The following is a 15,461-nucleotide window of genomic DNA, read 5'->3' on the forward strand; positions in this document are numbered from 1 at the left end:
AAAATGAAATATATAATAAGTTACTTTTTGAAAATACATCTGGGATTTATCCAATTGCCTTTTCAAGCCAATAATTATTGTACCCTAATAATGCAATTGTACCAGGTTTTCTAGGGATTTTTAGCCTTCTCTGGATTAAAGGCTAGGTCTACCTTTTATACCATGTTAGATGTTACACTAATATTTAGAGGATCTGTGAAGGAATAAACTACACATCCCATCTTGCATTGCGGCAGAGGGACTTGTAGTTCTCAAAAGAACACTGCAATCTTAAGCTGGATACACACTATACAACTTTTGTTGGTAGATTACCTTTAGATTTACCTTCAACTATGTAGTGCAAGGGCCTGCCTGATTGCATACAATTTGAAACTGTTTAGGTTCAAAAAATATGGTTTTGGTAGGTCTAAAGGAAAAAATCTACAGAAAAGTGTTTAGTGTGAATCCAGCGTAAGGCCAGCCATACACAGTTCCAACAGGCTGAGATTCAAACCTTTAATGGGCAGGCTGAATGTACCAAGTCGGTACAACCAGCCTGCCAGATTTGCTTCTGATTATCGCAAGCGACTGCTTTAGTCGCCAGCAATAATCACTGTCTTCTCCTGGTGCGGGGGCAAGACAATGGCTGATTCCCCTGTTAGCACTGTCTATGTTGATGGGAGAATTGTGTAAATTTCCTGCAGTCCTTTAGTTCCGTAACTCTTTACAGACATGGAGCTGAAAGATAAGTCTTAATGATCCTGCACATTGCACCAGCAATTGTAGTGCAATGAGAACAAGGCATCGACCTCGAACAGAACAGTCTCCTGTAATATATATTTTCAAGGTAATAATCTATTACAATGTGACAACTTTGTTTACAACTTCATAGTTTCATGTACTATAACTGACTTTGAGCTGTGCCTATCGCTTCCCAACATCCCACAATGAAACATTTCCTCTGTGAGCACTATAGAGTTGCAACATCTAGGTTGGAGGATCCAACCTTAAAGCTTTTTTTTTCTAAACCCTCCTGGCGGTATTCCCGAGTGTGGCTTGGGGTTAATTTTCAGTACCAAAGGAGGTAACCCCGAGCCACACTCGGGATTACCCCAGAATCTTACTCACCTTCCCTGCGATCCCTCGCCATCCTCCAGCCTTCCTCCCGCTGTCCTCTCGCTCTGTGCTCAGCAGATGCCGACACTTGCCTTCCGGTTCCCTTCCCTGCGAGCATTGCGACACAGAGGGGTGGAACCGGCAACAATTTCAAAAGTGTAAATATACTAAATGAGATGATACAAAGCTGTGAACCTAACAGATTACACTGTATCATTCCATTTCACCACAGGATTTCACCTGGTGACTTTTCCAGTGCCCTGCCTGTGCTTTTCCAGTTCTTTGTGCCTGGAAAGTTGAGAATGACCATGGCGTCCAAAAATCTTTTTTTTTGCGGAAAAGCGCTTTTAGACGAACTGGAAAACAGCGACAGCGAAACTGAGTTACTTGAAGAACTGAGCAATAGCGATTCATGGGAAAATTCATCATCAGGTACGGAAAGTGACGACAGCGACGATTCTGATGTCTCTTTCAGCACATAGCTTGTGGAATTTGGGAAGTATATCAAATGATTCTTCAGAATTTACAACTGAGCTATGTGCCAGAAAGAGACATCAGAATCGTCGCTGTCGTCACTTTCCGTACCTGATGACGAATTTTCCCACGAAACGCTATCACTCAGCTCTTCAAGTAACTCAGTTTCGCTGTCGCTGTATTCCAGTTCATCTAAAAGTGCTTTTGCGCAAAAAAAAAAAAAACACGTTTTGGACACCATGGTTGTTCTCTATTTTCCAGGCACAAAGAACTGGAAAAGTCACCAGGTGAAATCCTGTGGTGAAATGGCATGATACAATGTAATCTGTTAGGATCACAGCTTTGTATCATGTCATTTGGTTTATTTATATTTTTGAAATTGCCACCGGTTCCACCCCCCCTACGTTGCAACGCTCGCAGGGAAGGGACCTGGAAGACGGGTGCCAGCATCGGCCAAGCACACAGCACGAGGACGGCGGGAGATCGCAGGGGACGGTGAGTTTTAAAATATAGAACAACAGATTTCCATGCAAAACAAGGTACCGCTTTTAGCACAGAAATCCTGACGTAATCAGACCGCCAGGGAGGTTAATCTGCTTATATTTTGCCATGCTGGTTCCTCTCTCCCTCTTCATCAATATTCCAATGACATTTTTAAATGAAACCTGTTTTACTATTATTATACCTTTGTTTTAGACCCAGTGACATCATTATGCTATCAAAGGCAGATAATTCCTGAGCAAAATCTCCCAGTAATATAAATGCCTTTATGGACAGGTGGCTGGAGCAGTGGGAGTTCCTTGAAAGATAGAATTTACATGCAGTGTGTCCTAGGTAACACCTGCCATGTAATTCTGAGCTTCCAAAGAAGGGAGTTATGTCGCATTCTTCAGCCAGGAAATGAGGTGGACTCTATCCGAAGTGCTACAACTCATAGAGCACATTGTGAGAAGCTCCCAGTGCCACAGTGAGATCAGAGTAATACATTTCAGTACAGAGTAGGAGGCTATACAACTGTTCAAGACTGAAGGTAAGCCTGGAGTTCAGCTTTAAGAATTGGGAGACCCAGAGGAGTCTGCAAATAACTTACTTCTTTGAAGGCAATCTTCAGCTCCCGCACGCCCACCATGTTTTCTGTTTCTGCCAGCATCTTTGGACCAATGAGGTCTACAAAATCTTCAAAGTCAACACGACCTCCCACTATAATAGAACAGAGTATGTCATAACACTTAAAGCAGACAGTTATAGTATTATGCTAGCAGAAGACATGCATACAATCACAGTAAAGCTGGAATCCACTTTTTTGTATGCATAATTTATAGCCCAGAACTGTGTGCTTACAGTTATTCCCTGCAGTACTGCTCCCTTCCCCCTAATACCCTGTATCCACAGCACTGGTTCCTAGTAGTGTACCAAGTATGCTATCGGCTCTTGGCTACCTGACCTTGCCACGTGCCACATAGTGATTGCCCGAGAAGCCCATCGACATTTTTCTATAGGGTTCTATGATCTGTAGTTTTGTCCTTGGAAATAGCACTATATATTTTAATGGAACACAGCTACTTAAGGTTGAACTCCAGGGAAACAACTACATCCACAGATGAATACACATACCAGAGCTGCTTTGTCTGTCCTAAGATTTAAGCCTCGTACACACGCAACGAATTTCCGCCGACTGGTCGTCCGTCTTTTGTCCAGAGTGCGTGTCTGTTGGTTGGAATGTGCTCTAGACTGCACACAAATTTTCCCGCACGACAGAATTCTACTTCAGAAGTGATGTCATGTGTTGGATTGCTTTCTATGTGTTCTTTCATCTCTGAGCATGCCTAGTCTTGCTCATAACGTTTTTCCCCATCGAAATCTGTACTAATGAGACGAAAATCGGACGTGTTTTGACGGAGGACAAAAATTTTAATGCCTGCACACCAGGATTTTGTCAGCCGAAAAGTCGGAGTCGGCTGTCGAAAGCACCATACTAACAAGCCGAAAATCGGCAGATCGGTGGTTGGATGAAATTTCCCGGCCAAATTTCTTCTCATGTGTACGGGGCTTTACACAACTCTGCAGGACAGTATAACCCTGTCTGGAAAGGCAGAAGATCAGTTTTCTCTCTACTGCAGTTCCCTAAAGCCTCGTACACACCAGAAGTTTTTGTCCTTTAAACAGCAGGGCTGAACAAAAAAAACCTGACAGCTCAGGAGGAGCCGCTGTACTAGCTATCTGATGTTAGTACAGCCATCTCCCCTGCTGTTCTAGTGTGTTCTGAAAAGGAGTACATTAATCAGAGAAAACAATGAATAAGCGAACTTGATTTATGAAACGCATCTGCTGTTTGAGGCTTCTGTTTATTGTGCTGTCACATTTATGGAGGAATAAAGACTTATTATCCGATGATACTGGAGTGCTGTTAAACCATTTTCTACAAAACCGAAGCAGCCAAGAGGCCCATGGTAACTCTGGAGGTGTTGCAGAGATCCACAGCTCAGGTGGGAGAATCTGTCCACAGGACAACTATTAGTGGTTCGTGCCACAAATCTTGTCTTTATGGAAGAGTAGCAAGAAGAAAGCCATTGTTGAAAAAAAGCCATAAGAAGTCCTCTTTGCAGTTTGTAAGAAGTCATGTGGGGGACACAGAAAACGTGGAAGAAGGGGCTCAGGTCAGATGAGACCAAAATTTAACTTTTTGGCCTAAAAGCAAAATGCTGTGTGGTGAAAAAGTAACACTGCTCATCACCCTGAACACACCATCCCCACCATGAAACATGGTGGTGGCAAAGTCACGTTGTGGGGATGCTTTTCTTCAGCAGGGACTGGGAAGCTGGTCAGAGTTGATGGGAAGATAGATGGAGCCAAATCCAGGGCATTCTTAGAAGAAAACGTTAGTCTGCAAAAGACTTGAGACTAGAGCGGAGGTTCACCTTCAAGCAGGACAACAACCCTAAACATACAGCAAGAGCTATGCTGGAATAGTTTAGATCAAAGCATATTCATGTGTTAAAATGACCCAAAGTTCAGACCTAAATCCAATTAAGAACCTGTGGCAAGACTTGAAAATTGCTGTTCACAGATGCTCTCCATCCAATCTGACAGAGCTTGAGCTATTTTGCAAAGAAGGATGGGCAAAAATTTCACTCTCTTGAGGTGCAAAGCTGGTAGAGACATCCCCAAAAAGACTTGCAGCTGTAATTGTAGCGAAAAGGTGGTTCTACAAAGTATTGACTCGGGGGATGAATACAAATGCATGTCACACATATTTATTTGTAAAAAGTTTTCAAAAACATTTTTCATTTACTTCACAATTATGTGCCGCTTTGTGTTGGTCTATCACATAAAATCCCAACAAAATACATTTACGTTTTTGGAGGTAACATGACAAAATGTGGAAAATTTCAAGGGGTATGAAAACTTTTTTAAAGGCACTGTAAAAGTATTGTTTAATAGAGTGCAGGAGATCTTGAACCTTTCCCAGGATTTTATTGCTTTTGTTTTCTTGTTCTAACCTTTTCAATTCTATATGAAAAAAATAAAAAAATCATCCACACCACCATGATCAATATAAATAATTTTAAATTCTATAACCTTCTGAATCTTTAACGCAATTATCAATTATTTTTTTAACTGCTCTTTGCAATTGCACGTTGTAGTCTGGAAAAGTAGATTACTTACTTCTCATCTTTATGTGCTGGGAAATCTCAATAAGTTCCATCTCAGTTGGCATGTAACCCATCGTCCTCATACATTCACCCAACTCTTTATAACCGATAAAGCCATCTTGGTCTGCATCAAACTCCAAAAAGGCAGCATATAATTCTGAGAATAAAAAACAAAAAGGGTGATGAAGGGTGTAAAAAAATAAATAAATCATATATACATATCATATATAATAAAAGCTTGCTCAAGTTGAAGGTTGCTTCATGTTCACAACTTAATCTGTGATGCTCTCCAATCACTGTGACCACAACCAGTATACAGGTCCCTCTCAAAAAATTAGCATATTGTGATAAAGTTCATTATTTTCTGTAATGTACTGATATATACATTAGACTTTCATATATTTTAGATTCATTACACACAACTGAAGTAGTGCAAGCCTTTTATTGTTTTAATATTGATGATTTTGGCATACAGCTCATGAAAAAAACAAAATTCCTATCTCAAAAAATTAGCATATTTCATCCGACCAATAAAAAAAAAAAGTGTTTTTAATTCAAAAAAAAGTCAACCTTCAAATAATTATGTTCAGTTATGCACTCAATACTTGGTCGGGAATCCTTTTGCAGAAATGACTGCTTCAATGCGGCGTGGCATGGAGGCAATCAGCCTGTGGCACTGCTGAGGTGTTATGGAGGCCCAGGATGCTTCGATAGCGGCCTTGAGCTCTTCCAGAGTGTTGGGTCTTGCTTCTCTCAACTTTCTCTTCACAACATCCCACAGATTCTCTATGGGGTTCAGGTCAGGAGAGTTGGCAGGCCAATTGAGCACAGTAATACCATGGTCAGTAAACCATTTACCAGTGGTTTTGGCACTGTGAGCAGGTGCCAGGTCGTGCTGAAAAATGAAATCTTCATCTCCATAAAGCTTTTCAGCAGATGGAAGCATGAAGTGCTCCAAAATCTCCTGATAGCTAGCTGCATTGAGCCTGCCCTTGATAAAACACAGTGGACCAACACCAGCAGCTGACATGGCCCCCAGACCATCACTGACTGTGGGTACTTGACACTGGACTTCAGGCATTTTGGCATTTCCCTCTCCCCAGTCTTCCTCCAGACTCTGGCACCTTGATTTCCGAATGACATGCAAAATTTGCTTTCATCCGAAAAAAGTATTTTGGACCACTGAGTGTAACGCTCCTGCGTTTTTATTGTAAGCTGGATTTGCAGCTGCAGAATCTCCACTCAGTAGTCATGTAGAGATGTGTTGGAATACCAGATCCAACTCTCCAGACTCATCACTGTGGGCCTGTCTGCTTCAGCATACAGATATACACACACTCAATAAGATGTTCCTGGAGTGATAGGATGTATATGATAGTATGGAGGTGATGTGCTGAAGGGACAGGTGTGAGCAGTGACAGTAATGGTAAGTACTTGATAGTAATGTTCAGGAGAGTAGTAGATGGGAATAGGTAGAATGCAGATAGGTTAGTAATCATGTAATGGTAACAGGTGGTAAGGACAGCAGATGACATATACAGGATAGACTAACCCAGTGCAAGGATAGATGGTAGTAGACTCAAGAGCTAGCAATCTATGTAACAGTGCAGATGGTAGAATTAGTATGCATAGATAGTAACAGTCCTTAATGTGCAGAAGATGATAGTGTAAGTTAGTTATGGAGGATTCCCCTGTGGGGTACTTATCACTAGTAAGGTTTAGTAAGTAGAGGGGTCCAGTAGTGAGGGAGTGATCCGGTAGCGAGATACGGGATCAGTTGCGAGGTTCCGGTCTGTTCCAGGTAAAGGCAAATAGCTGGAGGTTCCGACAGCAAGACAAGGCTTGTAAGCATGTAGGCACACATTGAACGAACAACGTGAGAGAGAACGCCGGCGATTGAAATAGCCACTCAGCGGCGCTCAGCGATGACGTCATCCGTCTTAAAGGTGTATGCGTTCCACCTAACTAGAAAGGTGGGACGCAATGTTGAAAGGAAAATGGTAAATAAGGGTACCAAAGGTACCAGAATCTTACACTGAGCAACAGTCCAGTGCTGCTTCTCTGTAGCCCAGGTCAGGCGCTTCTGCCGCTGTTTCTGGTTAAAAAGTGGCTTGACCTGGGGAATGCGGCACCTGGAGCCCATTTCCTGCACACGCCTGTACACGGTGGCTCTAGATGTTTCTACTCCAGACTCAGTCCACTGCTTCCGCAGGTCCCCCAAGGTCTGGAATCGGTCCTTCTCCACAATCTTCCTCAGGGTCCGGTCACCTCTTCTCGTTGTGCAGCGTTTTCTGCCACACTTTTTCCTTCCCACAGACTTCCCACTGAGGTGCCTTGATACAGCACTCTGGGAACAGCCTATTCGTTCAGAAATTACACACGTACCGATCGTCGGCCGAACGATCGGCCGTCTTTTGTCCACGGCTGTCGTGTCTGTTGAAAACTGCAAAAGACTGCACACGAATTTTGTCGGCCAACAACAGCCGACTGCAGAAGTGATGTCATGTGATGGTTAACTTTCCTTGTCTTTTTTCTTTTCTGAGCATGCCCAGTCTTGCTAATCTGCTGTCTGTCGGCCGAAATCTGTACTGACTGGTGAACAATCGGCCGTTCTGGTGTTGGCCAACAAAAATTTTAATGCCTGCACGACAGATTCTGTTCGGCCGAAAATGCGCTGTCGGCTGTCGGAAGCATCATACTAACAAGCCTACAATCGGCCGATCGGTCGTCGGCCGAATATTTACGGCCGACAATCGGTACGTGTGTACGGGGCATTACCCTCTTGCTTGAGGGTGTCAATGATGGCCTTCTGGACAGCAATCAGTTCGGCAGTCTTACCCATGATTGCGGTTTTGAGTAATGAACCAGGCTGGGAGTTTTTAAAAGCCTCGGGAATCTTTTGCAGGTGTTTAGAGTTAATTAGTTGATTCAGATGATTAGGTTAATAGCTCGTTTAGAGAACCTTTTCATGATATGCTAATTTTTGGAGACAGGAATAAAAGGCTTGCAACTACTTCAGTTGTGTGTAATGAATCTAAAATATATGAAAGTCTAATGTTTATCAGTACATTACAGAAAATAATGAACTATGCTAATGCTAATTTTTTGAGAGGGACCTGTACAATAGATGTGCTTTTCTTCCTTAAATCAAGTGCTCCACCACGTGAAAGACAAAAATACTGCGCTCACCAGAGTCCCCAAGTCCCAGGGACCACTAGGCTTTGTATGGATAGGAACACCAGAACATCCAGAGATTCTTCCACAGCGAACACTATTCGCCTTAATGCATAACCTCCCCTCAGATAGCATAACATAAAGGCAAAAAAAACAAGGTGATCGTGCAACTCCCCTATAAAACACCTCTAGGTAATCTGCTTATAAAAAGTGCCTAGACCGGCACAAGATCGAATCGCCTCTACTAAAGCCCCTCAATCCTCGACACTGGTAAGGTCTCACCCCTCGCTCTGATCTGCCAGCTGGCGTGCATTCCGCGGAGTACCGGATACGACATCAATGGCTTGATATAAATTTCAAACAGCAACCAGATCTCAATGCATTTCGCCTGTCATAGGCATTATCAGGAAATCCGGTTGCCGCCTTAAATGCTGAGATCTAAATAGCTACTGGTCTCTTCTTAATGGTGAAGCACCCCCTTACGCCAACGATCATTGGGATAAACCCTCCATACATTAATAGTTAACAGAAAAAATGCCTTCCTTACAAACAGCTAAAAAGATCATTGTTTATGGTTGATGGTTACTCCTTGAGACAATGGGAAAGACTGAAGCTGCCCTACCTTGCTGAATGACTTTGATGACAGACCTTTGTAGGCACCATCAGGCTGCAGATCAATCAGCTATTGTTCACTTTTCAAAGAACCCCTAGCCAGGGGAGGACTGGGCCAGGGGGGAAATTGCCCCCCGGGCCGCTCTGATGCCCCGTATAAAGGCTGCACTGCTTCTGCCACGGACATGCCTAAAGGATTCCTGGTAAAGGAAAGTAAAAGTTTCTCATTGCTAACCTACTGAGTGCGGGATGAAGACAAGGACAGAGCGCATTACTCCCCCCAGCATGAATGGTGTAAATGGCCCCGAGTTCCGCCAGTGAGTAGAGAGTACCTGGAGGGGAGCTTCAGCCTGGAATGGGGATCAGGAGAAGGCCAGGAAGAAGAAGAGTGGGAGGAGGGCCAAGTCGCTGCACCATGGACCTTCAGTTTGTACTTGCCCCCTGGCCTGAAAGTTGCCAGTCAGTCCCTGCCCCTAGCAACCTAAAAAGAAGCCCCTCAGTTTCTCTGAATCCTGGGTATTAAAAAAGGCTTCTTCAATGGACATTTGTATATCACTTCTATAATTAAGCTTCCCTGATCAACAACTGTTGTTTCCAAAGAAAACCTTCATTGAGAAATTTCCATATAGTGAGAAGTAAGCCACTGCAAAACAAAGCTAATTGGGACAGCCTGTATATGTAATGAACAAAATGGTTCCCCAATATACATATATATAATTAATTTCTATGTATAAGGAAACTTTTTTTAAAAAAACAGTAACATTTATTGGTAGGATTTTTAACATTAAGCTCATTATTTTTACACAAATAGCTGGGGCTGACTGGCAACTTTCGGCCCAGGGGGCAAGTACAAACTGAAGGCCCATGGTACAGAAATGGCAACACAGTGTGGATGAGACTGTGCAAAGGAGCGAAGTTCAAGGGGATACTGGCAATGGTGTATTTTGGTTTTGTGCTGCCCTAGGCATGACTAAAATTGGATGCCCCCCCTCCCCCTCCTATGTAAATTTGCCTCACTCCCTCCTTTTTAATGGATGTGACTACCTCCAAAATTTAAGGACTACAAGTCTCAGCATGAACCCCTGAGATTGGGGGGGGGGGTGAGAGAGAGGGGAGAGAGAGAGGGGGAATGGGAGAGAGAGAGAGAGAGAGGGGGGGGATGATAGAGGGGATGGGAGAGAGAGAGAGGGGGGGTGAGAGAGAGAGGGGGAATGGGAGAGCGAGAGGGGGGTGAGAGAGAGAGAGGGGGGTGAGAGAGAGAGAGAGAGAGGGGGAATGGGAGAGGGAGATGGGGGATGAGAGAGAGAGAGAGGGGGGACGGAAGAAATAGAGGGGATGAGAGAGAGGGGGGGAACGAGATGGGGGATGAGAGAGAGAGAGAGGGGGGACGGAAGAAATAGGGGGGATGAGAGAGAGAGAGAGAGGGGGGATGAGAGAGGGGGGATGAGAGGATAAGAGAGAGGGAAGAGGGGGGTGAGAGAGAGAGGGGTGAGAGAGAGGGAAGAGGGGGGGTGAGAAAGAGAGGAGGGGGGCGCGAGATGCGGCTCTAGCAACCAGTGGCCAATAGAGTCTCAGGTGGAGGGGGGGGGGGCTTTTTTGCTGCCCCCCTGCAAAGTGCTGCCCTAGGCCTGGGCCTTATCGGCCTAGGCCAAAATACAGCACGGGATACTGGAGGACAATATTTAGCACGTTTATTGTTCTCCCATTTCAAGAATATAGTTAGTGTTAATGGGTTACAATTAGTATTTCAAGCAGATCACCCTTTGCCACCTTTGCCATCTGCATCAAAAATCAGCAAAGGGATAATGGGCTTCTAGACGGATAACAGATCCTATATGTGTAATACTTTAACCTTACTTTGCCTTTACTTATCTTGGATAACAGAAGTGAGCAAATACCCAGAATCACTGTAAATCCATGCTGTAACCAGGTTACATAACAACCTAATCGGCTGCTTTTGGATTAATACCAACAGCAAAAGACTCACCATCCATCTCCTCTGGAGACAAATCTCTCTCCTAGATAGGATAGAAAAAGAAAAGAGTTAATTTTTGATATTTATGAGTAAAAATCATCTCTAGCAGGTTTACACCACACAGACAGATCTCAGGTTTGTAAAGCTGGCCATACATGGTTCAATATATTTTGTTTAGCCAGCAGGCCTAATGAAATACAATAGTGCTGCGGGGAGGACTCCTCTATCCACACATTCAAGGGGAAATTCCATGGTCCCTGCAGAATTGGCCAAACTTTGATCCATCAATGGCCACCTTGACTCTGAGCATATTATAAATAAGACACATTTACAGAGACCTGTCCTGACCTATCATGTTGCATAATAAAACACAAAGATTAGGGAAATTTTAATTTGTTGATCTTTTTAACCACTTTAGCCCTGGAGGATTTGGCTGCTTAATGACCAGGCCCTATTTTGCGATTCGGCACTGCGTTACTTTAACGGAAGCTGCGCGGTCGTGCGACACTGTACCCAAATAAAATTGATGTCTTTTTTTTTTCCCCCACAAATAGAGCTTTCTTTTGGTGGTATTTGATCACCTGTGCGATTTTTATTTTTGCGCTATAAACAAAAAAAGTGACAATTTTGAAAAAAAAAAAAAAACAATATTTTTCACATTCTGCTATATAACATTCCCAAAAAAACAAAAAAAAATGTAAAAATCAAAATTTTTTAACATTTTAGGCCAATTTGTTTTATGCTACATATTTTTGTTAAAAAAAAAAATCGCAATAAGCATATTTTGGTTGGTTTGCGCAAAAGTTGTTGCCTCTACTAATTACGGGAAAGATTTATGTCATTTTTATTGTTTTTTTTTTTGCGGGACTGCAACATTGCGGCAGACAGATCGGACCCCTGACTGACATTTTTGACACTTTTGGGGGACCAGTGACATTACTACAGTAATCAGTACTAAAAACATGCACTGTTACTGTAATAATGCCATTGGCAGGGAAGGGGTTAATACTATTAGTGATCAAGGGGTTAAATGTAAGCCTAGGGGAGTGATTCTAACTGGCAGGGGGCGTGGCTTGTGAAGTAATCACAGAGACATGTGATCCTATATTGCAGGATCACATAGCCGCTGTGATCACTTCAGGGAGAAGGACAGATGGCTGTGTTTACATCAGTGGGGGGAGATCGCTAGTGGCCGGCGGCCATCGGAGCCACCTGTCACACGCACTGGCTTCCCAGCTGACGAGCGCGGGAGCGGGAGCGCACCACCAGTGGCGCGCGGGAGCCCCCTAGAGTCTCCTGAGCGAGTGACGTAGTACTACGTCGGTTTGCCCAGGAGTGGCCTTAAATCTGCGGTGGGCGGTCATCAAGTGGTTAAATAGTCTCTGGACCCTTATGAACAATAAGGTAATGTACAAATAAAGACACCAGCACTCTGTGCTGCCCTTGCTAGATCCAGAGGAAATATCTCATACAATTTAAAATGAATGGTGTATAGGGGATTAATATTGACTTTAATTATCAGCATGTGAACCAAAAAATATGTGCAAATGAAGAAACCATCATAAATTATCAGAGATGTATAGTAACGAAGTAGAACTACTTCACTACTGTACTTAAGTACCGAAAGGCGGTATCTGTACTTTCCTGGAGTAGAATTTTTTTTCTCCTACTTCCACTTTTACTTCACTACATTTTTTCGATGATTTCAATACTTCTACTCCGATATATTTTTTTTGTGCTGCATAGTTACTCATTACAATTATAAAAATTACCACTGCCAGAACAGTAGATGGCAGGTTTCATGAAGTTCAAAAAAATGTGTATAATGTCATGTGTACCTTTGACTTCTTTCTTTAATAAATTTAATAACTTTAACTTTAACTTTGATAAACTTTTGACTTCTTTCTTTAATAACTACATAACACAGTACTTGTACTTTTACTTTCAGTACTTGAGTAGCACATTTTTAAAAAAAACTACTGGTACTTTTACTTTCAGTACTTGAGTAGCAATTTTTTTTAAAACTCTACTTGCAATACTTAAGTACAAAAAATGTTGAATACTTTAGTACTTCTACTCAAGTCACTTTTTGATCAAGCTCTTGTACTTTTACTCAAGTATGGGTTTCGAGTACTTTATACAACTCTGTAAATTATTCAGAGTTATGTATAAAATGTGAATATATATAAGAATGGTAAATCAGCGCTGACCCCAATTATTTGCTTAAATCGCCAGATAGGGGGACCAATGGCTGCTAGCATAAAGTGCATTCACCTAACACCAAAATGGTCCAAAACATATAAGATATGTAGCGCCAAAGGATATAATAATAAAGCAAAGTGAATATCAAATGGCTACAAAAATAAATAAATACATAAATAAATAAGTGGATATCACAATAAAAGTGCACGTGCTCTGAAATCATGTGATAATGCATTAATTAAATCCAGGTAGTAAGAAACTGTATCTGTGATTAAATAAGATATAACCTAATATATAAATATTATCACAATAAAATGCCCGTGCTAATAAATAATAACTGTTGATATAACATTAGTATACACAAGTGGAATTTCATCAACAAATAGTGCAAAGTTCATAAAAGTGGGTGATCCCTTCTGTGTTGTGCAGATATCAGGTGACCAGGTGCTAGTGCTTTAATTCATAAGGTGACGTAGTGCATTGATGATAATGCTGGCCGCTCACCTCCTGATTTGGCTCACAGATTATAATGAGCCAAACCCGCCTTTTGCACACACAGGTGCTGCTAGGTAATGGATAGGCTGCTTCCTCCTGTCCTCCCTCTGGATGAAGGTGCCTCAGGTATGATATGGTGGCAAGACTCGCCGTGTCAGTGACACAGTGAAGGGGATAAAGTTGTCACTTCCTCATAATCATCTCTCCACCGTCGCAAATGGGTACATGTATAAAATAAACACAGCGATCTAGTGCTCTCTGTAATATCTGATTGATTGGGGCAAAAAAACACCAAAACACTCACATGGGATGGCACTCAGCCAGTGCAAGCATGGACAGCAATAATGGGTGCTACAGCGGGTGCAGGCTCCTCCCCCGTATGCGTTACGTTGAGTCCACGACTTCCTCAGCAGGGGTCGAATAGTGTATAGGGGACTATTATATATATATAATATATTATATTGTCGCGCGCCGCCGGAGGCGCACTCCCGCTGTTTTCAGTCACAGCGGGAGTCGGGCCAGGGGAGGAGCGGCGGCGATCGCCGCTGCTCTTCCCCGATCGTCGGGGAATCGAGTGTGGAGATCCGCCTGCTTTTGTAAACAGAGCGGGCGGATCTCCTAAGTGACAGGCAGGGACAGATAGCATGGTTCAGCATAGCTGAACATGCGATCTGTCCCTGACTCACTCAGTCACCTCCCCCCACACACGTTAGTAAGCACCAGGCATACATTAACCCCTCCCTCTCCAATAAAATTTACCCCTTCCCTGCCAGTGTCATTTTTACAGTAACAGTGCATATATATAGCACTGATTACTGCAGTAATGTCACTGGTACCCCCAAAAGTGTCAAAAATGTCAGTCAAGGGTCCGATCTGTCCGCCGCAATGTCGCAGTCCCGCAAAAAAAAAATCGCAGATCGCCGCCATTACTCAACTACTTTAAAAAAGAAAAACCAAAAATGACAGAAATCTTTCCCTTAGTTAGTAAACGCAATAACTTTTGTGCAAACCAATCAAAATACGCTTATTGTGATTTTTTTTACCAAACATAGGTAGCAGAAAACAAATTGGCCAAAAATTTTAAAAAAATTTGATTTTTACATTTTTTTGGGGGGGAATTTCATATAAAAAAATGTGAAAATATTGCTGTTTTTTCAAAATTTATGCTCTTTTTTTGTTTATAGCGCAAAAATTAAAAATCGCACAGGTGATCAAATACCACCAAAAGAAAGATCTGTTTGTGGGGAAAAAAAGGATGTAAAGTTAGTTTGGGTACGGTGTCGCACGACCGTGCAATTGTCAGGTAAAGTCGCACAGCGCCGAATCGCAAAATGTGGCCTGGACGTAAGACAGCAAAATCCTCCGGTGGTAAAGTGGTTAATTATCAGCATGTGAACCAAAAAATATGTACAAACAAATGAAGAAACCATCATAAATTATTCAGAGTTATGTATAAAATGTGAATATATACTCCTGCTACCATGGAGTTCATCAGGAAAGGAAAATTCCAGTAAGTAATTGATAAGAAATTTTCAGTATTCCTGACAGACTCCATGGCAGCATATGTATGAGAAATAACTAGCCATACACACCCGGTTGGGCAATTGCAGAACAAAAGAAAAGGGTTTAATTGACACTGTCAACCGACAGGATTTGTAAACCAAAAATTAACAGAAGATAAAGAGGCCGACTCTACACAATAATGAGGCATAAATGTATTGATCGGGGACCACAAGGCTGATTACATTGGGAACCACATGCTGCAAAGTCACCAGGGATGT

General features: G+C 42.6%; 1 protein-coding gene across 1 annotated transcript in view; it reads right to left on the reverse strand.

The window, feature by feature from the left end:
- Window positions 1-15,461, reverse strand: part of LOC309562613 (calcium-binding protein 2-like) — a gene marked incomplete at its 5' end in the record, with an annotated part of 42,768 nt that overhangs the window by 10,375 nt on the left and 16,932 nt on the right. Inside the window, 3 exons of the mRNA XM_082266866.1 lie at window positions 2,660-2,769; window positions 5,236-5,379; window positions 10,996-11,026. Of these exons, the coding sequence (XP_082122992.1) occupies window positions 2,660-2,769; window positions 5,236-5,379; window positions 10,996-11,026 (285 nt within the window). The remainder of the gene's footprint in view (window positions 1-2,659; window positions 2,770-5,235; window positions 5,380-10,995; window positions 11,027-15,461) is intronic.

This window comes from Pelophylax lessonae (assembly GCF_965119305.1).
Source record: "Pelophylax lessonae genome assembly, chromosome: 9".
Classification (NCBI taxonomy): Eukaryota; Metazoa; Chordata; class Amphibia; order Anura; family Ranidae; genus Pelophylax; species Pelophylax lessonae.